Genomic DNA, 20255 nt, shown 5'->3' on the forward strand with positions numbered 1-20255 from the left:
CCTCTCTGCCCAGTTGCATGGGCCTGCAAACGAGTCCCTCTCCTGCCTGAATACCTGTTTGCTAACACTCTTTAGGCTACAGGAAACAGTTTTCATAAACTTTATACTAGCCTTGCAGGAGATTGACTTGGGGAGTTAATGAGTATTTGAGGTTCTCTGTTTGAGGCAATTGGGGAATAAAACCTATTTGTTTAAGGGGTTCTGGGAGAATTTTAAAGTAACCCTCCAGTACTGTCACCTAGTGAGCAGGGATGTAAAACACAGCTGTGTTCCATCATGGGACCCAGCATGTCCGTAGAGCCTAACGACAAAAATATCGTACTGGATATTAAGGATTCCAGAGCATTTTGACATTTATCTCATTTGATTTTCACTCCAGCCATGTGAGGGAAAATTATCCCCATTCTATACCTGAGAACACTGAGGCTGAGAGAGATGGTGTCTTGCTCCCAACCCCAGGCTTTCTCTGATGCTCTTCTCCGTCCTACTGCTTCTCTTGTCCTCTTAAGCCAGAGCTGTGTTCTGAGAGTCCCTTAACTGTGAAGGGCCTGTGTGCACTGCCACCATGAGAGGGCTTCCCCAGCAGAGATGACACCACGGGGCTCACGCAGCCCAGCCAGAGCGCCTAAGTGCAGGTAGGAAAGCTGGGTGCCTGGGCTTCCTCTTCACCACGGACTTTGTGTTCCACCACCCAGGCACCTTCGGAACTCAAGTCATGCAGGAGCTTTTGTGATCGTGACTGAAGAAGCCATTGCCAAGGGTATCCGGAGAATTGTTGCTGTCACAGGTGCTGAAGCCCAGAAGGTGAGCGGATCCGACCGATTTGTTGCTTATTGAAACAAGGCGAGAGGTCCCCGTCCGTGAATCCACAGAGCAAACAGTGCTCTGTGTGGCTGTTGCAGCCAGAATGAAAGGACACACTGTGCTACCCCCAAAGTGTCCTCTAGTTACCCTTACTTGGCATAAGAAAGCTGCCACCATACAAGATGTCCTAGCTGTTTTATGTTTAATCTTTTAAAATACGTGTGGGCCGGGCACGGTGGCTCACACCTGTAATCCTAGCACTCTGGGAGGCTGAAGTGGGCGGATTGCTTGAGGTCAGGAGTTCGAAACCAGCCTGAGCAAGAGCGAGACCCCGTGTCTACTATAAATAGAAAGAAATTAATTGGCCAACTAATATATATAGAAAAAAATTAGCCCGGCATGGTGGCGCATGCCTGTAGTCCCAGCTGCTTGGGAGGCTGAGGCAGCAGGATTGCTTGAGCCGAGGAGTTTGAGGTTGCTGTGAGCTAGGCTGATGCCAAAGCGAGATTCTGTCTCAAAAAATAAATAAATGAATAAAATAAAATACGTGTGAATTAGGCTTCTACCCCCTATTATTTCCTTGTTGGGGAGCGTAAGCCATGGTTTCGCTGTGGCTTCCGGGGCCCCCAGGGCTTATCCACGTGTCCCTAGGCTGTGTGCCTCGTTTGAGGCGTGTGCAGTGGACGCTTGCTCTGGGGGTAGAAACTGTAGCTTGTGCCTGACTGTGTCAACACCTAATGGGTGGTCATTTCATGGGTTGAACAGGGCTCCTGATTCTGGAGTTCCTAGTCACACCCTGAGCCTGAGTTAGGAAGCAGCCTTTGGTGGCCTGGTGTGGACAGAAGGTACTTCTTTTTGGGACGTGGGGCTGTTCCCTGGAAGAAAGAAACTTCTGGTGTCTTAGGGTGTATTGCTCCATATTCTGTTATTGGGGCTGCCACAGCTGTGTACACACAGAGTAGTGAGGCTAACTATCACCTGCCTTGGAGTTTGCAACTGTGATTGTCCCCTCCCAGGCCCTCAGGAAAGCGGAGAGCTTGAACAAATCTCTGTCTGTCATGGAGGCCAAAGTGAAGGCCCAGACTGCGCCAAACAAGGACGTGCAGAGGGAGATCGCTGACCTTGGTGAGGTAGGGTGGCTTTCGTGGGGCTTACTCAGCCCTTGGGCCTGATGAGTATGACACTCTCTGTTCTTGGGGAACACTCACTGTGGCCTGTCAGGTCCTGGTTATCGGTGGAATGAGCTTCTAGGCTGACTTCTGTTGTCCTTCAGCTTTGCCAAGGGGACCCTATGGGTCCTGACCTGTGGACCCCAGACCTTCCTGCTGCTCTGGTTTCTATGAGGAGTCGAGCTCAGTCCGAGTCCAAGTGGGTCCCGAGGGCGAGGGAGATGGGGAAGGTGCTGAGACTACCCTGTTTCCAAGCCTGCCTGGTGGTCATTCATATTCAGGACTCCCCGTGAGCCTGTCACGGGCTGTGTTCCCAGCCTGGAAAGGACCAGGCCTTACACAAGAGCCCGGCTCGCTCTGCTGCCCCGTTTTCTCCAGCCCTGCTTGTTACAGCTGCTGCAGTTGGTCCTGAAACGACTGGTCTCAAGACCAGTAGATACTTCCACGTTTGTTTTCTCTCTTCTGTTCCAGACCCTAGTCAGGGAGCACTATGGTTGAAAACCAGCAGGGAGGGGTGGGCTGAGCCTCACATCCTAACTCCTTGTGGTCTTCCGGTTTTGTTTCCAGTCCCTGGCCACCGCAGTCATCCCCCAGTGGCAGAAGGATGAATTGCGGGAGACTCTCAAGTCCCTGAAGAAGATCATGGATGACCTTGATCGGGCCAGCAAGGCTGACGTCCAGAAGCGAGTGAGTCCTGGCAGTGTTGGGGGTAGAAGGAAGCCAAGAGGAATTCCTTGCAAGGGATGATGGGACTGCTGTCTGGGTTATTGGCCTGAGCCTCTCTTCTGGACTTTTCTTTTTGCAGGTGTTGGAGAGGACGAAACAGCTCATCGACAGCAACCCCAACCAGCCCCTCGTCATCCTGGAGATGGAGAGTGGCGCCTCCGCCAAGGCAACCCAGGGGTTGGGGGTGGCCTTTCTTTTGGGTCTTACCGGCCATTTGGTGGCTGACGTGGCCTCTGTAGCTCTGAGTTGGGTGGTCACCTAAAGACCCACTGTCTGGGCTGGAGGTCAGGCTGAGCCATGGAGAGACCTGGCTGCAGAGCTACCGGTCTGGCGAGGGGAAGAGTTCCTAGAAGTGAGAAGCCAACTTCATCCAAGGTGTGGGCAAGGCCCTATGCTTGGGTCCTTCTCCAGAGAGGCTCCCAGGGACAGCACCTGCTCTTGGAAGGGGTAGCAGCAGGTGGCCGGTGCTGGGGGCTGAGCTCTGCAAACTGTCTGCTCTTATGAAGAACAGGTCCCTCCCCAGGGCTGTGGCCTGACACCAGCTTCTCCCCATAGGCCCTGAATGAAGCCTTGAAGCTTTTCAAGACGCATTCCCCTCAGACGTCTGCCATGCTCTTCACTGTGGACAATGAGGCCGGCAAGATCACGTGCTTGTGTCAAGTTCCCCAGGTCAGAATTGGTGACAGCATTGCTCCAGACCCTGTCACCCCCTGCACCAGCAGGAAATGTCAGTTCCTAAGGCTGTCTGCCAAAACCCGCATGCTGTGTACAGCCCGCATTAGAAACAGCCATTTGTCACCTTTGCCAGTATCCCTTTCCCTGGGGCCTTCTCAGTGGTGAATACGTGTAAATGTGCTGGTTGACAGCTGGCTTTGCCACTCTGTATGCCTTGTGCTGGTGGTGGCACTGTGCTCCCCTGTGCGGCTGTGAAGTCCGTCTCAGCCTCTGGCATCACCCAGGGTGGGAGTGTGTCTCCTCCATCCTTTTTCTTTCCCTCCATCTTCCCCCAGTCCCATCCTGTCCTGACTTCCACTTCCCCCTCCTATCTTCCAGAATGCAGCCAATCGGGGCCTGAAAGCCAGTGAGTGGGTGCAGCAGGTATCAGGCCTGATGGATGGCAAAGGTGGTGGCAAGGATGTGTCCGCCCAAGCCACAGGCAAGAATGTGGGCTGCCTGCAGGAGGCGCTGCAGCTGGCCACTTCCTTTGCCCAGCTCCGCCTGGGAGCTGTGAAGAACTGAGGAGTGCTGCTACCACTCACCCTGGTGCATCAGTCCAGCCAGGCGCTCTCTGTCTACTGTCAGGACATGTGAATCCTGGGACCTTTAAATAGCCCCGTCCGTCCTCCTAACCCAGCAGTGACTGGGACTCACCCGGGAGCCGTCCTGGGACTCAGGGCCCCTTTGCATTTGTGCCCTGGGCTCTGCATGTCAGCACCACCTGTCTAGAACACTGACCCAAGGATTGTTACTGTCGTCACGTGTCTATAGACGCAGCTCTCCAGACCTGGGGCTTCTGGGTCTGCAAGTAGGAATCATTTTTGCTGCAGGAAATAAAAGGACCATGTGCAATACTTGATGATGCCTTGTGATCTCTACCCTCCCCAGCATAGAGGCTCCCTATTTGACAGCATGTGGCTCCCTGGGCATCTGGAATAAATGCCGTGGCTCCAGAGGGCTCCCGGTTGTAGTCCTCACTGAGTCCAGTCCCAGAATCCTGCACGTTGGGAATGGCCTCCAGGGTGCCTCAAGGTGTTTATGGAGGTAGAAGCAGGACAGGTTGGGTGAGATGGAGAGAGGCAGTAATAATTCAATGGAAGATGGTCTGTAGGGTTACTGGAAGCAGAGAAGCTCCTTTCTTAGAGCCTCTTGCAGGAGAAACTCCCCATTTCTTAGGCTTCTGCTCCTCCTGTTGCTTCTCTCCCTCCCTTTGAAGCTGCTGGTGTCAGGTCAGAGGTGTTCTCCATAGGAGAACATAGGAGGTATCTGGGATGCAGCTATTGCCTCTGCCTCCCCACTCCAGTGACTACCCCATCTTTCCCACTTTCTACACCCAAAGATGGCCAGTAAGGATAGAGACCCTGCCCTGGCCCTGAGTCTGGTTTACCCAAGCTTGGAAACAGCAGTGTGTGGGGAGGTTACAGGGACTGCTGGTGTGGGCTCAGACTGACTGCACGTCCACTGGGTACAGCCGCCGCCTGGGGCCCAGGGTCAGAGCCCTGTGGACAGAGCAGAGGCAGGAGAAGCAGGTCTGTTGGGAGTGAGGGGGGCAGAGGGAGGATGGGCAGAGGGAGGATGCCCTGGCTTCAGGCAGCATGTGCCAGGTGAGGAGTGTAGGGATACAAGGCATTACACGGTCCGCTGCCAAGGGAGACATAATTCCATTCGTTCATTCATTCAACAAATGGAAGGAACAAGACAAAGTCCTTGCCCTCTTGGGCAAGTCAGAGGAGAACACATATAAATATATACACAAATAAGTGTTAAATGTATAAGTGTTAAAACACAAATAAGTGTTTTAACACAAATAAGTGTTAAAATGTAACACAAATAAGATTAAATTACAGCCTGCACAGTGAAAGGAAGAAGTCACGCGCCCCGGGGTGGCCCTGGCCTGGGAGGCTAGAGGTCTACGTTGCCTGGACGGAATCCATCGGAGGCTCCGTCCCTCCTCCACGGCGCCAGGGGGCAATGCAGCCCCGCCGCGCCCGCCCGCCGCTATCCCGACAGCCCTCGCGCGGGCGCGCGTCTTCAAGCGGCGGAAGAGCCCGGTCGCGAGGCCGGCGGCGGGCGGAAGCGGCTCGCACGCCCGGCGCCGCCATGCCGGGGGACCACCGGCGCATCCGCGGGCCTGAGGAGTCGCAGCCGCCGCAGCTGTACGCAGCCGATGAGGGCGAGGCGCCCGCCGCCCGCGACCCGACGCGGCTGCGGCCCGTGTACGCGCGCGCCGGGCTGCTGAGCCAGGCCAAGGGCTCGGCCTACCTGGAGGCGGGAGGCACCAAGGTGCTGTGCGCCGTGTCGGGCCCGCGCCAGGTCGAGGGCGGCGAGCGCGGCGGTGGCCCGGCCGGAGCGGGCGGTGAGGCCCCGGCCGCCTTGCGGGGTCGCCTGCTCTGCGACTTCCGCCGCGCGCCGTTCGCGGGCCGCCGGCGCCGCGCGCCCCCGGGAGGCGGCGAGGAGCGTGAGCTGGCGCTGGCGCTGCAGGAGGCGCTCGAGCCGGCCGTGCGCCTGGGCCGCTACCCGCGCGCGCAGCTGGAGGTGTCGGCGCTGCTGCTCGAGGACGGCGGCTCGGCCCTGGCCGCCGCACTCACGGCCGCCGCGCTCGCCCTGGCCGACGCGGGCGTCGAGATGTACGACCTGGTGGTGGGCTGCGGCTTGAGCCGCGCGCCAGAGCCCGCGCCCACCTGGCTGCTGGACCCCACGCGGCTCGAGGAGGAGCGCGCCGCCGCCGGCCTCACCGTGGCGCTCATGCCGGTGCTCAATCAGGTGGCAGGGCTGCTCGGCAGCGGGGAGGGCGGCCCGACCGAGAGCTGGGCTGAGGCCGTGCGCCTAGGCCTCGAGGGCTGCCAGCGCCTCTACCCGGTCCTGCAGCAGTGCCTGGTGCGGGCCGCCCGTCGGAGGGGCGCCGCCGCCTCGCCCTGAACCGCAAGCCTGAGCAGCGACAGTCGCCAGTTGAGAACTGTGCTGCCACTCTCCCCAAAGGACCCGCGTTGTCGATCTCCAGACCGTGCCGAGCCTAAGAAGCTCCAGCACCGGAGAGGGTCGAGGAAGGTGCGCACAGAGCTGATACACTGGACAGCTGTGTTGGGACGGGTTTTTACAAATTTCCATTGAAGGAACTTTTCTACCTGAGCTGACTCTCAGCTGCTAGGACACATTTGAAGAAACCTGTGACTGCAGCCTGACTCCCAAGTTGGAAATGACTTCAGCTGGACTTACCTGGGAAACGGGACCTGGAGCTGTTGTCATGTAAGGGAGGGACCCTCTGCAGGCCAGCCAGTGATTCCCTCCAAAATAACTGGGCTACTTTTGAGAAGATGGACAGGGGGGCTGTGCCTTTCCACTTATATCTTAGCTGAAACAAAACCTTTTGATATCTGAAAAATGTTTTCTGTTGTGATTTTTTTTTTTTCTGAGACAGAGTCTCGCTTTGTTGCCCAAGCTAGAGTGAGTGCCGTGGCGTCAGCCTAGCTCACAGCAACCTCAAACTCCTGGGCTCAAGCTATTCTGCTCCTTCAGCCTTCTGAGTAGCTGGGACTACAGGCATGCGCCACCATGACTAGCTAATTTTTTCTGTATATATTAGTTGGCCAATTAATTTCTATTTATAGTAGAAACAGGGTCTCTTGCTCAGGCTGTTTTCCAACTCCTGATCTCGAGCAATCCTCCCGCCTTGGCCTCCCAGAGTGCTAGGATTACAGCCGTGAGCCACCACGCCTGGCCTCTGTTGTGATTCTTCTTGGTACAGGATTTTAAAAAGCAAGGCTCTTCTGAGCTGGGCAGTGTATTCTGGGACTCCTGGTGTCCAGAGCTCAAGACAGCACTGCCATAAATGTGTCCTGTCCCTTAGGACAACATAAGTAGAAGAGACAGGCTGAAATACTGAAGCAGCTGCAGGGGTTGATGTGGGAAATGTGCTTTTAGAGGAGGAGAAGAGTCTGGGTAGCTGCAAGATGTGACCAGAATGGGGAGAGTTGTGTCCCCCCCCCCCCCCCCAGCCCCTGGTTTAGTGCTGGGCAAGAACACAGCTCAGGGTTGGGTAGCTGGAAAGGGTTGTGCTCTGAGTGGAAGCCAGATCCCAGCCTGCCTTGACTATGCAGAGCAGCACATCCAGAGGCCTCCTCCACTGCCTGTGAGAAGTGGGGTTCTGGGCTGGCTTCGTCACCTGGTGCCTCTGGTCTAGCCTTGGCTCCTAGGAGCAAGGCCCTGAGCATTGTAGGCTGGGGACAGGGCAGATGAACTGCCAAGAGCACAAGCTTCTAGATATTGGAAAACCTGATAAAGCCTGCCTGTTCCATAAGGCAGAGCTGGCCTGACTGTCCTCAAGGGTGTGGTCTTCTCTTTGTACTCAAGGCTGGACTGGAGGAAGCCAGGTGAGACTGCCCTTCAGAATAAAGGCAAGGCAGCCTGGTGCAGTATGGGTTTCTAAATGTGTGTTTCAAGGGCCTGCTTAGTTTCTCTAGGAGGGGCTGGTCCTGGGGCAGCCTAAGGACCAGAATGAAGATTGAGGTTCTGGGACCACTCCAGGAATCCCCCTTGACCAAGAAAAAGAAATACAAATTTTACTTTTCCCCTTCTGACATAATACATTTTTCTAGAGCAGGTCTGAAATACATAGTATCACACCAGCCAGAGACAAGATAGAAAACAGGACATACAAACGGCACCCCTATTCTGAAGGATGGCTTTGTAGAGTGGATGGGGCGTCTGGAACCAACAGAGGATGGCTTTGTAGAGTGGATGGGGCGTCTGGAACCAACAGGAGTTTTGTCGGGCACGCACTGAGGACCTTGCATTTTGGAGTCGGAGGGAGGGCAACTGTAGGAACAGGTGTACCTCCTTTCAGCTGATGGTGGCACTTGGGGAGCAGGTAAGAGCAGCTGAGGTGTCTGCATTCAGACAGGGCTGAGGCTATCCCCTGACCTCTTGTGGAAGCCCCTGTCATCTGCCCCTTGTAAGGTGGTCCCAGCTTCATGACAATGGTGACCTGGTGCTGGGCAGTTCTAGACTGTCTCACTCTAGCCCCAGGACTCATCTGGAACCAACCTTCAAGGAAGCTTAACCTACCACAAGGGGAGGCTTTCCAGCCTCCACTTCACTGCCCCAGCTCCAGCTCCAAAATGATGTCTTAGGCTGCATGGGTGCCACCAGGCAAGGGAGGGAGGTACCCAAGAGTGCCTGGAAGGATTCTTACCTCCTACTGGCTGCCTTCCTGGTCTGATGCACGATTCTTCACCTTTAGGAAGAGAAGTGGGATACTGGTGACTGGAGGCGTGGTATGGCTAGGAAGGGGAGGGCCACCTGTTCACATCTAGTCTCCCCTCCACCCCACCCACCCATTTCTCAAGAGCTTTAGGAGCTCAGGGCTACTCTAGATTCTTCCTAAAACCTGGGAACCTAGAACCACCATGCAAATACAGCATTGTCTCCATCTAGCCTATTCTTCCCGGATGTTACAGAGGTGACTTAAGGCCCCAAGCAGCATTGAGAGTCCTGACCCCAGCAGGCCAGGGGCAGAGCTGAGCAGGTAGAGGAGGGAAGCTCACCACTGCCAGCCTCCCAGCAGCCCTGGCCTTGCTGGGAGGGCTCCGGCAGCAGTGTGGGCTTGGCTCGCCAAGAGTGGAGTAGGAGGTGCTACAGTGGGGAATACTCAGGCCCTTGAATGCTGCACAAAGGGCTATCGTGGGTTCCATATTGGATCTTCTCCATCTAGGAATGTCAGTGTGCCACAGCTTCCCAGGGGAGCACGGTACAAGCAGGCCACCCAGAGACCCTGCTGCAGCAGGTAGGTGCGGGGCCAGGAAGGGGGCAGAAATCAGAGGTTTAATGAGCTTATCAGCTGGGTCTCAGACAAGGGGTCTGGGGCATGGGGCACATCTGTGACATTCCCCCTACCATGGTCAATTCCCCCCACCCTCCACTGCCTTCCAGAAGGAAAAGGTATTTCAGGCCATAACAGACCCAATTGCCCAGCAGCCCCTGGCACGGCTGAGCCGACCAAACCTGGAGTCAGGAGGGCTGAGCAGGGCAGGGCCCAGCCTTCCCCGGCATGCTCTATGGCAGAGGTCACAGGCCTCTCCTGGCCTATCAAATTGGGGTCCTGGCCGGGCACGGTGGCTCACGCCTGTAATCCTAGCACTTTAGGAGGCCGAGGCGGGCGGATTGCTCAAGGTCAGGAGTTCAAAACCAGCCTGAGCGAGACCCCGTCTCTACCAAAAATAGAAATAAATTAATTGACCAACTAAAAATATATATACAAAAAAAAAAAATTAGAAATTGGGGTCCTGCACAAAACCAAGTTCCCCCCTTGCTCAAGGGAGGCCACAAGGACTCAAGCACACGAAGGATGGGGATGACACTCACTGCCTGCTCTGTGTCTGTGCTTCCCTTGGAGCCATCAGTCTCTGGGTTGGCCTTTTGGCCCCTGGGTTTCTGGCAGGGCTCGCTGCTTCTGTTTGAGGAGCCCTCACAGCCAGGGCCCCTGTTATCTTCACTGTCCTTTGTCCCTGTGCAGAAAGAGTCACCAGTTTATACAACTGGGTTTGGAGGCCCCAGTTGACCCCAGAGAGGCCACTTGATGCCCAGCAATTACGTAGGACATCCTAGGGTTTGGGAGGGCAGGAGGCAGATCGGCTGGGATATTCTGCTCTGGCTCCAGATAGCTGCTGAGTGGGTTGGGGTGATGGGACAACCCAGAAGCCACAAGGGTCTTCAAGCCACAAGAACAGCTGGTGGGGTGTACTCCAGGGAGGGGGACCATTGAAGACAGGGACAGGCCCAGGCAGGACCTCGGGCACCCTGGCATCCTCAGGAGTGGTGGGCAAAGCTGGGGCCTACTGAGAGCGTGGCCTGGGCCACACCTAGGGAGCTGACCTGCCGGCTGGTCCCTCTGCCGGTCGATGCGTTCCACGTGCTGCAGGAGGCTGTCCACCTGGGCTTTGATCTGGCTCAGCTCCCCCCTGATGGAGCGCAGCTCCTCAGTCCGGACTGCTGGGAGAGGGCCAGGGTTGGTGCCCACACTGGGCAGGGGGACCGAGGGCGGTGCTGCCCAGGCATGTGCCCCCTCACTCACGCTTTATCTGTGCACGGGGCAGGGGGCTGTTCCTAGAGGCTTTGTGGGGGCTGAAGCTGCTCTTGACCCCCAGGCCCGTGTGGGACCTCCGGAGCTTGACAGGCACACGGTTGATGAGTGGGGGGATCCTCTGGTATTCATGCATCCTATGGGGACAGGAGAGAGGGACTCAGGCCAACCAGCCTCACCCACACACCCAGAGGACCCAGGGCAGGACCTACCTACCTGTAGGGAACATCTTCTCTGTACAGTTCGTAGTTCAAGTTGTAGTTACTGCTGCAAAGTAGGAGATAAATAAGAAGGGGTCACTGTCCAAGGTCAGAGTCTGCCTGACATGCCCAGTTGAACTTGGGGAAACGGAAGTATGCAAGGTCACTTTGGGAGACCACAGCATACCAGTTTCCCCCAGTTGGCCTCTGATACGGGGTGTTTCCCAGGTGGCTCCAAGAGGCAGGAGAGATGCCTGCAGGCTTCTGGTCAGCTACAGCCTGGGCCAACTAAAGCTGCCCTGCCTGAGCCGGGCACTGCTGACCTTCTGGATCTTAGCCTGGCAGAGGATGAAAGGGATGAGTTAAGTCAGAGCCAAAGCCTGGGTGGCTGTGCAAGAGCCTGTGATCCCTGCGTGGGCATCACAGGATGCAGGGCCCAGCCCACAGCAGGCAGGGTTAGGGTTAGGGTCAGAGCAGCGGCCAGGCCCTGGGAGAGAGGACAAGCCTGAATGGTCCCGGACTCACACTGGCGGGCCTCGCCCCCTTCCCACATGCACTGAGCACTCCAGGGCACTGGTGCCCAGAGGGGTGGGGGGAATCCGTGCAGGGGGACAACTGTGTTCCAGCCTGGGCAGGAAGGCCCTGTGGGGACACAGCTGCAGGAGCTTCAGATCCCGCCTCTGGCTGGGGAAGGTGATGAGTTGAGGGCGGGAAGGAGATGCGTGGGTGCGGGGGGTGGGTGGGGGGTGGGGGGGGGGTGCGGGGGGTGGGTGGGGGGTGGGGGGGGGGTGCGGGGGGGGGGGAGGCAGTGGGGAAAAGTAAACTTCTAAAACAACTTTCTGGAACAGTCACCATGCCCCCAGCCCAAGGCTAGCCCATGAGGGGCGAGGCCTGTGGGAGTCCCTTCGGCGGAATGGAGGACACACGGGGTGTGGCTCCTCCCCTTCACTGCGCAGGGCCCCCAGGCCTGCAGATCAGGTTTCCCGCCCCCCCCCCCCCCCCCCCCGCCCCATCCCCCGCTTTCTGGCTTCAGCAGATCTTGGTGGGCTCGATTTGTCTCGGAGGACAAGGAGAGCAAGCAGTGGCTGGCGCAGCGGGCGTCCGATAGGGGATGAGGGCTGCGCGTGCATGCGCAAGCAGGAGGACGGCAGTCTCGAGGGCCAGGAAAGACAGAGCGGGGAAGACTGGGACCAGGACAGAGCTCGAGTGCTAGGGAAGCACTGAGCAGAGACCGCGGGGCCATGCTGACCACCTGAGCCGCTGTGGCAGGGACTCAGCAACCACGCATTGGTGGTTCAGTGGTAGAATTCTCGCCTGCCACGCGGGAGGCCCGGGTTCGATTCCCGGCCAATGCACAAGGTATAATCATTTTTGTTCTTTGCCTCATTGCTGTTTTCCAAAATTCCTGCTTTAAGCACAGAGATTTTACTGACCCTGGCAACCTCTAAATGTGCAACGGGGGTTGGGGGAAGGAATTGCAAATTTTTTTTTTGAGACAGAGTCTTGCTTTGTTGCCCAGGCTAGAGTGAGTGCCCTGGTGTCAGCCTAGCTCATAGCAACTTCAAACTCTTGGGCTCAAGTGATCGTTCTGCTTCAGCCTCCCGAATAGCTGGGACTACAGGCATGTGCCACCATGCCCAGCTAATTTTTTCTATATATATTAGTTGGCCAATTAATTACTTTCTATTTATAGTAGAGACGGGTCTCGCTCTTGCTCAGGCTGGTTTCAAACTCCTGAACTCAAGCAATCTGCCCGCCTCGGCCTCCCAGAATGCTAGGATTATAGGCATGAGCCACGGACCCAGGCCTAGGAATTGCAATTTGATCGCATGAGTGGGCAGGCTGGGGTTCCTGCCCCACTGGGGGTCTTCCTGCCTTTGCCATGGCTAAGGCCTGTGCCCTAGGTTGGTGGCCTTACCCTTGTCTCCCAAAGGGGAGGAGTACAGCTGCACTCTGGTCTGGGCTAATGGTTACAGCCTGTGAGGTCACCCAGCAGCCCAGTGTCCACCATTGCCCCATCCCTGAACTGTCCTTCCTCGGGGGACCATCCCAAGGGGCCAGAGCCACCACCACAGCCTCCCGCCCACTGTTGTCCAACCCCCAGGGTAAGCACTTAGTCATCCTCATTGGAGATCCCTGGGGAAAACTGAGTCTTATGGAGGTCACCTCCATCCCAGGTCTTGAATGCCAGGGGCCCCTCTGAATAGGGTCTGAGTCCCTGCAGGACAGGCATCGTCTGGCCCCATTGCTTCCGGGTCCCCCCATGTACGGCCCTACCCCAAAGTGCCCCAGGGAGAGCTTACAGGACTGGATCCCAACAGGGTGGATGGAAAATATGCAATCAGATGAAGGCAACTAGTGCTGAAGGACTGAGGAAGGGTTCACTCAGCCTCAGAAGTGCCCACGTTCAAAAAACACGTGATAACCATGACCATCCATCAGCCAGAAAATTATGAGCTGTCCCAGCAGACTCTCTGGGTGAGTCTTGCACGTGAGACATGAACCAGCACCCATCCGTACAGTTCTGCAAGATTAAAAACCTTCGCACGCTATAGAGTGGCACAGACTCAGGCTGCAGGGGGCCGGGACAGATCTGGCCTAATCTCTATTAGGTCATCCTGGAGCTACAGGGACATCTCAGAGCAGCCAGCCCACACCCTGGCCTTGCCATCCCACTTCTAGGCAGAGGAGCCGAGGCAAAAACCTCGGCTTGACCCTCGGTACCAACCAGGGTGTTTATGGCAGCGCTGTTGCTAACAGCAGCCGGTGCCCTCCTACCTCCCGCCTCCCCACCGCCACCCAGACCGGCCCAGGCACAGCAAGGCCAGGAGCTGACCGCAGGCATTGCACATGCCTGGTGAGGGGACAAAGAGGCAGTCTGGCTGCCGTACACCCTAGTGCACCTGTGAAAATGACCTGTTTGCTGGCAGAAGTTGGCGAGCCCCTTTCTGAAAATGTTTAAAGGTTTCTTTAAAATTGCTTTAAGCTTCCCAAATTAGGGGCCCAATGTCATCCAGAAAGGCTCCCCTTTGCTACTTCCCAAAGGTCTATACCTGGAAAACAAACCCAAGCGCCCACAGGTGAGGGTCTCGGGAAGACAGACACCTGCCTCTGTCAGGATGGTGGCGGGTCATGCCAGGTGGAAGGGGCGCTGGGATGCACTGGGTCAAGTTCACAGGCCAAGCCTGAGGCTGAGGGAGAAGGACCTGAGCAGCTTGAGCCCTGAGTGTGCAACACACTCAGTGAGGCTTCTGGGGCCTTGTCCTGTCCCAGGGACCCCAGAGTCCCACACAAGCCAGCAACCAGCCTCCCTCCCTGGCAGGCCACCCGACAGACTCACCAGAAGATGGCTGTGCCCTGCTGCCTCTTCTGGCCTGGCCGGGCAGGGCCAGGCATGGGCTCCCGAGCCATATCAGAATCTAAAGGGAGAGCAGAGAGGAGGCAGAGCATGAGAGGAAGAAGGAAGGGGTGCAGGGGACGGCCCACATGCTCAGGGCCCTGCTAGCTCCTGGCTGACTCTTCCCTGCAGCCCGCCCACCTGGGCCACAGGCAGCCTGGCCTGGGCTCTGATGGACCCAGGACCCCCTCCCAGGGCTGGGCTCAGGCCCCATGGGGCTGTTCTAGAGGTCCCCCAGAACAAAGAGGCAAATAGTCCCTTTGGCACATTCTAAAATAAAACCACCTTGAGGGTGGGCAAGGGTGCTCTCCTGTTTCCTTCAGACCTGAACGGACCCTGGGAATCAAGCCCATCACCCATGACCTGGAATTTGGGGTGCTGCCATCAGAAGGCAGGAGGGGGATACCTGGGGTCCTCGTGTCCTCTGAGGAGACACCCAACCCTGGTCTGGGTTAATTCTGGAGTGTCCTCTGCCGCCTGACCAGGATGGAGAGCCTCTGCCCGCTGCCTGCCCACTGGCCTACCCGGTGCCAGGCCCCTATGCCAAGCCTCTGCGCTGGCCACTGTCCCGACAGCCAGCAGGGCTCCCAGGGAGAAGCAAAATGGGCCCACTTTACAAAACAATTTAAAGTTCACCCCCAAATCGTTCTTTTTCATCCACTTTTCCCACCTACGTCAAAGAAATGTATGTGTGGGTCTGAAGTCTAGAGGCAGCTGAAGCCCATTCAAGGGAGGGCTGAGAAGTCAAGTGACATATCCCTGAACTGCACCATGGGCAGGTCACCTAGTGGAGAGACCCTGGGGAAGGAAGCCCACTTCCTGCTGTGTCCCCACCGCTCGCTCAGGGCTCAGGGCCAGGATGTAGCACGTGCTCAGTTGGTGTCTGCTGAGTAAGTGAAGAAGCATCACAGGACCAGCCGCTTGGGGTGCTTGCTCTGTACTTATCCCTCCCAAAGGTCCCCAGACACACTTGTTAGGAGATACATGCTCTCGTACCCTACAGCTGTGGGCCTGGAGCACGGGTGGGGCAGTTAATGAACGAGTCATAATGAAGGACAGCAGGTGACGCAGGACTGGGGAGGTTGGCAGTTGGGTGGGAAGAAAATAGAACAACACAGAGAGGCCACACTGCTGGAAGGACAAGAATAAGGACAGAGGGCAGGAGCAGATGGGGGTGGACACAGGGAGCAACTAATCCCAGAGGTCACCGAGTGACTCCCAGACACGTCCAGATGTCATCAGGTGGTGCACAGTAGGAAAGGGGAACTGTGTTGTGTCCCAGATTAAAGACTACCAGCAGCTAACAGTGACTGCGCCTGGCAGCAGCTCCTTTACTCCTCACAAGCACCTTGCATGGTGGGGGGTGCTGTTGCCAGGCAGATTTGCAGGCTGACACATGTGTCGAGGGCCACGGGGAAAGCACACTGGCGGAAGTGATGCCATCTCAGTGTCCAGCCCCAGGCCCACGACACTGTGGTAAGAAGTCAGATGCCCTATCGCAGATACTCCGTGGACTCAGCCTGCTGGCATCTCCAGCCATTGCTGCTTTCACACAGGGTGACCGCTCTGCTACCCGCTGCACCTGCACAGGATCCTCGTCGCGGGGCTGATGAGGCCGGCACTGTGAGCCGAGTCCCAGGTAGGTGCACCAGGTGGATTCTTACGGTGGGCAGGAGCCATTCTCCTGGCCACCCCACATCTAAGCCCCCTTCCTGTGTCAGAGGTGTCCCCAAACTTTGAGATGGAGGCTGCCTCCCAGGACAGAAGCTGTAAATGCCCCTTTTCTGCTCCCATCCCCCAGTCTCCCTTGCAGGGAGGGGCTGGGCACAGCACTTGGCTTTTCCAACCAGTCCCACATGCCCGACACTGAATGAAAGTGGCTGACGGGAAGCATCATCATCTCAGCAATTGATGGTGGAAGCGGCAGCAGCTGCTTCCAGCCTTTAAAGGTGGTGCCAGTTATAGCTTCTGTGCCCAGGAGAGGCAGTGGCCCCTTCCAGATCTGGCTCCCCAAGCCTTTCAGAGCTCCTGGGAACTAACCAGCATCTTCGGCAAACTCCTTTTCTGCTTGGAGTTGCCAGAATTAGTTTCTGTTGCTTAAAATTAAGAACCTTGATTAATACAAAAATAGAACCAGGAGTGGATAAAGCAAGCCCTGAAGGAAACGGGAGTGATCTAAGGCTGGTAAGTGGCCAGAGAACAGTGAAAATCCAGCTGGTATTAAAGGACAGGACACCGGCAGCCCACGGCGTGCCCCAGAAAGACAGTTAATCCTGTGGTCCCCTGGAACAAAGCGCCCATCAAAGACAGGCTTCAGGGGACCTAGTGGCTCCTGTCATAGAAGTATATAAAGATGACACTGAAGTCAAGATCTGCCGGGCAGGGTAGTTGTGCTAATAGCAACACACGGCTTAAATGAAAAGAAAGACAAGCTCAAAATCCAAATTCTTTGCTCAGGACATTGTTAGAAAACCCAGAAATGTTACTATGTTGCAGCTATAAAGCCAAGAGAGTAAAAAAACAAACTTAAAGCTTGAGTCAATGATTATAAAATGACCATCAAGTGGATTCACATCTTGAAAGGTCTTTATTTGAGAAAATGTTGTTGCCCGGGATAGCATGCCATGGCGTCAGCCTAGCTCACTGCAACCTCAAACTCCTGGCCTCAAGAGATCCTACTGCCTCAGCCTCCCAAGTAGCTGGGACTACAGGCATGCGCTACCATGCCCAGCTAATTTTTTCTATATTTTTAGTTGGCCAATTAATTTTTATATTTTTAGTAGAGAGAGGGTCTCTCTCTTCCTCAGGCTGGTCTCGAACTCCTGACCTTTAGCGATCTGCCCGCCTCGGCCTCCCAGATTGCTAGGATTACAGGCGAGAGCTACTGTGCCTGGCCCTACACATGGTTTTCTGACTCTTCCCAAAATCCTATGACCAACCACTGTCCCCTGTTATTAAAAAACTGAGGTTAAGGCCGGGCGCTGTGGCTCACGCCTGTAATCCTAGCTCTTGGGAGGCCGAGGCGGGCGGATTGCTCAAGGTCAGGAGTTCAAAACCAGCCTGAGCAAGAGCGAGACCCCGTCTCTACTATAAACAGAAAGAAATTAATTGGCCAACTGATATATATATATAAAAAATGAGCCGGGCATGGTGGTGCATGCCTGTAGTCCCAGCTACTCGGGAGGCTGAGGCAGAAGGATCACTCGAGCCCAGGAGTTTCAGGTTGCTGTGAGCTAGGCTGACACCACGGCACTCACTCTAGCCTGGACAACAAAGTGAGACTCTGTCTCAAAAAAAAAAAAAAAAAACTGAGGTTAAGGCTGGGCGCAGTGGCTCACGCCTATAATCCTAGCACTCTGGGAGGCCCAGGCAGGCAGATCGCTAGAGGTCAGGAGTTCAAAACCAGCGTGACCAAGACCGAGATCCCATCTCTACTATAAATAGAGAGAAATTAATTGGCCAACTAATATAGATATAGAAAAAATTAGCCGGGCTTGGTGGCACTCTCTCTAGCCTGGACAACAAAGTGAGACTCTGTCTCACAAAAAAAAACCTAAGGTTAAATCCACATAATATAAAATTAACCAATTCAGTGGCATTTAGTGTATTCACAATGTTGTGCAACACAGACTTCTATCCAGTTCCAAAACATTTTAATTTATTATTTATTTACTTATTGACAGAGTCTTACTCTGTTGCCCAGGCCAGAGTGCTGTGCCGTCAGCCTCGCTCACTGCAACCTCCAACTCCTGGGCTCAAGCGATCCTCCTGCCTCAGCCTCCTGAGTAGCTGGGCCTACAGGCATGTGCCACCATACCCGGCTATCCAGCCAACTCTTAACTCTTGGCCAAGACCACAGGAAGACAATGTCCAATAGATGCCTTGTTCTTTTTTTTTTTTTTTTGAGACAGAATCTCGCTCTGTCACCCAGACTAGAGTGTCATGGCATCAGCCTAGCTCACAGCAACCTCAAACTCTTGGGCGCAAGTGATCCTCATGCCTCAGCCTCCCAAGTAGCTGGGACTACAGGCATGTGCCACCATGCCTGGCATATATTTTAGTTGGCCAATTTATTTTCTTTCTATTTTTAGTAGAGACGAGGTCTCGCTCTTGCTAAGGGTGGTTTCGAACTCCTGGCCTTGAGCAATCCGTCCGCTTGGCCTCCCAGAGTGCTAGGATTATAGGCGTGAGCTACCACACCTGGCCAGATGCCTTGTTCTTTAGGCAGCCTAGGCTATGAGACCTGATCCTTGTATGCACCTTCTCCAGGGAGCAGAGGGCACTTCCCAAGCACATCACAAGGCAACCCCTTCAAGTACACAATGAAAATATTAAGAAACTTACATTCATCTTTATCTTTTAAAGTTTTTATCTGTCTCTTTCATAGTGTACATACTATTTTAGTATAATAGTACATAGAGATAATTCGTTATTCAGTACGTATAAACATATTAAAAACACCTGCTAGAGTTTTTACAGCTAGAGGTTTGCAACCAAAACATTTGGAAAGCCTACAAAGCACCATGTTTGGGACCAAGAGCAAGCTCTGCCTTCTGGAACCTCGGTTCAGAACACCAGCTAGCTAGAGCCACAGGCACACCAAGGGGGAGGGGTCCTCAGCCCAGTGCTGACGAAAACCTCAGAAGACCTTCTTTCTCCTCGGAAGCCCAGACGGCTTCTTCCTCATTCTCCCTCTCGACACCGGCTGGTTCACACTCAGTCCCCGCCATACTCAGCCGGCCCTGCCTCTGTCCCCTGGGGAAGCTAATTACAGGCGGGGGCTTTCAAAGAACCGGGTCGTAGCTCACTGCCCCTCCTCGCCCCTCAATACTTTCCCAGACTTTGCTACACACACACGCCTGGCCTAGAAGCGTTTACCGCATCAAGGAAAAATAAGTTCCCCAGAAAAAACTCCACAGAGACAGAAACATTTCAGTCAGGCCTTGAAAGTTTTCCAGAACTCACTCCAGGGACCCACTGTGAGGGGCAGAATCTTTCTGTTTCGCAAATAATGATTGCTTCGCCAACACCTTTGATTTCATAGTCTTGTGTTGGCTCTCGCGAGCGCGGGCGTACGGAGACGCCAGGGCCAGGCTGAATGGAAGATAAAGGGAGGACGCTAGGGCTGCCCAGGACACCAGTGTCGCGGGTGGCACAGCGACAAAGAGCTGCGAAAGGCGGGAGACGCGAGCCAACAGCGGGATGGCGCGCTCTGGGGAGGCACAAACGTTCCCAAACCCTCCCAGCCTCCTCACCCGCCCCGCCACTCCTCAGGGAGCCAAAGACAAGCGGGCCACGGCGGTGACAGGGACTGGCAGCCCGTACTTTCCCTGCGTGTGGCCTGCGGACTCACTCCGGAGCCGGCGCCGAAGGCCCGTCTCCCCGCACCGGGTGTCTACACCTGCGGACGCGAGAGGCGACTCCGCCCCTAGGGACACCCTGCGCACCCACCTCTCAGGACGCCGCGGCCGGTCGTCCGCCAGGTGTGGGGGTGGGGGTCTGAGCTGCCCGCTCCTCCCCGGCCCCGGCGGGCGCGCGCCCGAGCCACCCCTCTCCCCCCTGCCGGCGGGCGCGCGCAGAGCGTACTCACGACTCCGACACTCGTCCGGCTGCCGAGCGGCCTCGCCGCCACCCGCTGAGGGCCTAGCGGGAATGGGGTCAGCTCCCAGGCGGGCGCGGGCAGCCTGGAGAAGGGCTTCGGCGGGTGACTGCCGCGCGGCGGGAGGCGGGGGCGGGCTGCGCGTGCGCGGGCCTGACTCCCACGGGCGCGTGCACCCGACGCGGATCCGGTGGTGGGAGCCTCTTGGGCGCAGGGTGACATCTCCCAGCGCGTGTGGCTGCGGCTCCTGCAGAGGGGCCATGTCCCATGTCCCGCGTCCCAGAGGAGTTGCGGCCGGATGCCTGCCTACCGCTTACACACGGGACCAAGGCGGGAGAGCAGGGCGCCCCCACTCGGGGCCGCGGGGATGGGGTTGAGTGAGCGAACCAGCCCAGAAGCCTGAGGCCGGGTCCTCCTCGCAGGTGACCTTGGGCAAATACCTGAAGCAGGGGCCTGGGGCTCACCCCTGCCACAAGTGTCTGGCTCCTTCCTTTGCAGGTGGTGGAGATAGTAGGGGGCATCTGTGGACACCCCGCGTGTGCCCACGCTCTAATCGGGGCACAAA

At 56.3% G+C, this 20255-nt stretch overlaps 3 protein-coding genes and 1 non-coding gene across 11 annotated transcripts in view; 3 read left to right on the forward strand and 1 right to left on the reverse strand.

Moving 5' to 3' along the window:
- Window positions 1-4270, forward strand: part of AARS1 (alanyl-tRNA synthetase 1) — a 20982-nt gene extending 16712 nt beyond the window's left edge. For both annotated transcript variants that reach the window (XM_012772463.2, XM_012772464.2), the window contains exons 16-21: window positions 696-804; window positions 1821-1934; window positions 2541-2660; window positions 2779-2865; window positions 3255-3368; window positions 3753-4270. In XM_012772463.2, the coding sequence (XP_012627917.1) occupies window positions 696-804; window positions 1821-1934; window positions 2541-2660; window positions 2779-2865; window positions 3255-3368; window positions 3753-3938 (730 nt within the window). In that variant the 3' untranslated portion in view covers window positions 3939-4270. The remainder of the gene's footprint in view (window positions 1-695; window positions 805-1820; window positions 1935-2540; window positions 2661-2778; window positions 2866-3254; window positions 3369-3752) is intronic.
- LOC105875439 (uncharacterized) overlaps window positions 1-19967 on the reverse strand; it is a 24875-nt gene extending 4908 nt beyond the window's left edge. Inside the window, exons 1-8 of one of the 7 annotated variants that reach the window (XM_075995794.1) lie at window positions 19682-19967; window positions 14035-14113; window positions 10711-10758; window positions 10486-10631; window positions 10287-10400; window positions 9777-9919; window positions 8608-8649; window positions 7944-8231 (exon numbers count right to left, since the gene is read on the reverse strand). In XM_075995794.1, the coding sequence (XP_075851909.1) occupies window positions 8611-8649; window positions 9777-9919; window positions 10287-10400; window positions 10486-10631; window positions 10711-10758; window positions 14035-14113; window positions 19682-19952 (840 nt within the window). In that variant the 5' untranslated portion in view covers window positions 19953-19967 and the 3' untranslated portion in view covers window positions 7944-8231; window positions 8608-8610. Of the gene's footprint in view, window positions 1-7943; window positions 8303-8607; window positions 8650-9776; window positions 9920-10286; window positions 10401-10485; window positions 10632-10710; window positions 10762-14034; window positions 14114-19677 lie in introns of those variants that run through there. The other 6 variants (XM_075995790.1, XM_075995791.1, XM_075995792.1 and 3 more) reach the window with 6 other exon arrangements.
- Window positions 5450-6798, forward strand: EXOSC6 (exosome component 6). The gene has a single exon (XM_012772474.3). It carries the CDS (start codon window positions 5517-5519, stop codon window positions 6333-6335), a length of 819 nt encoding a protein of 272 aa, XP_012627928.1. The 5' UTR covers window positions 5450-5516; the 3' UTR covers window positions 6336-6798.
- Window positions 11979-12049, forward strand: TRNAG-GCC (transfer RNA glycine (anticodon GCC)). The gene has a single exon. It is a non-coding gene; the product is annotated as a tRNA-Gly (tRNA).
- Window positions 19968-20255: the final 288 nt, after the last annotated feature.

The sequence above is a fragment of the Microcebus murinus genome, chromosome 20 (genome assembly GCF_040939455.1).
Source record: "Microcebus murinus isolate Inina chromosome 20, M.murinus_Inina_mat1.0, whole genome shotgun sequence".
NCBI classification, from domain to species: domain Eukaryota; kingdom Metazoa; phylum Chordata; class Mammalia; order Primates; family Cheirogaleidae; genus Microcebus; species Microcebus murinus.

What these genes read in the sequence shown, in the direction of transcription:
- EXOSC6 (XM_012772474.3), top strand. Translation starts at nt 5,517, where the DNA reads ATGCCGGGGGACCACCGGCGCATCCGCGGGCCTGAGGAGTCGCAGCCG.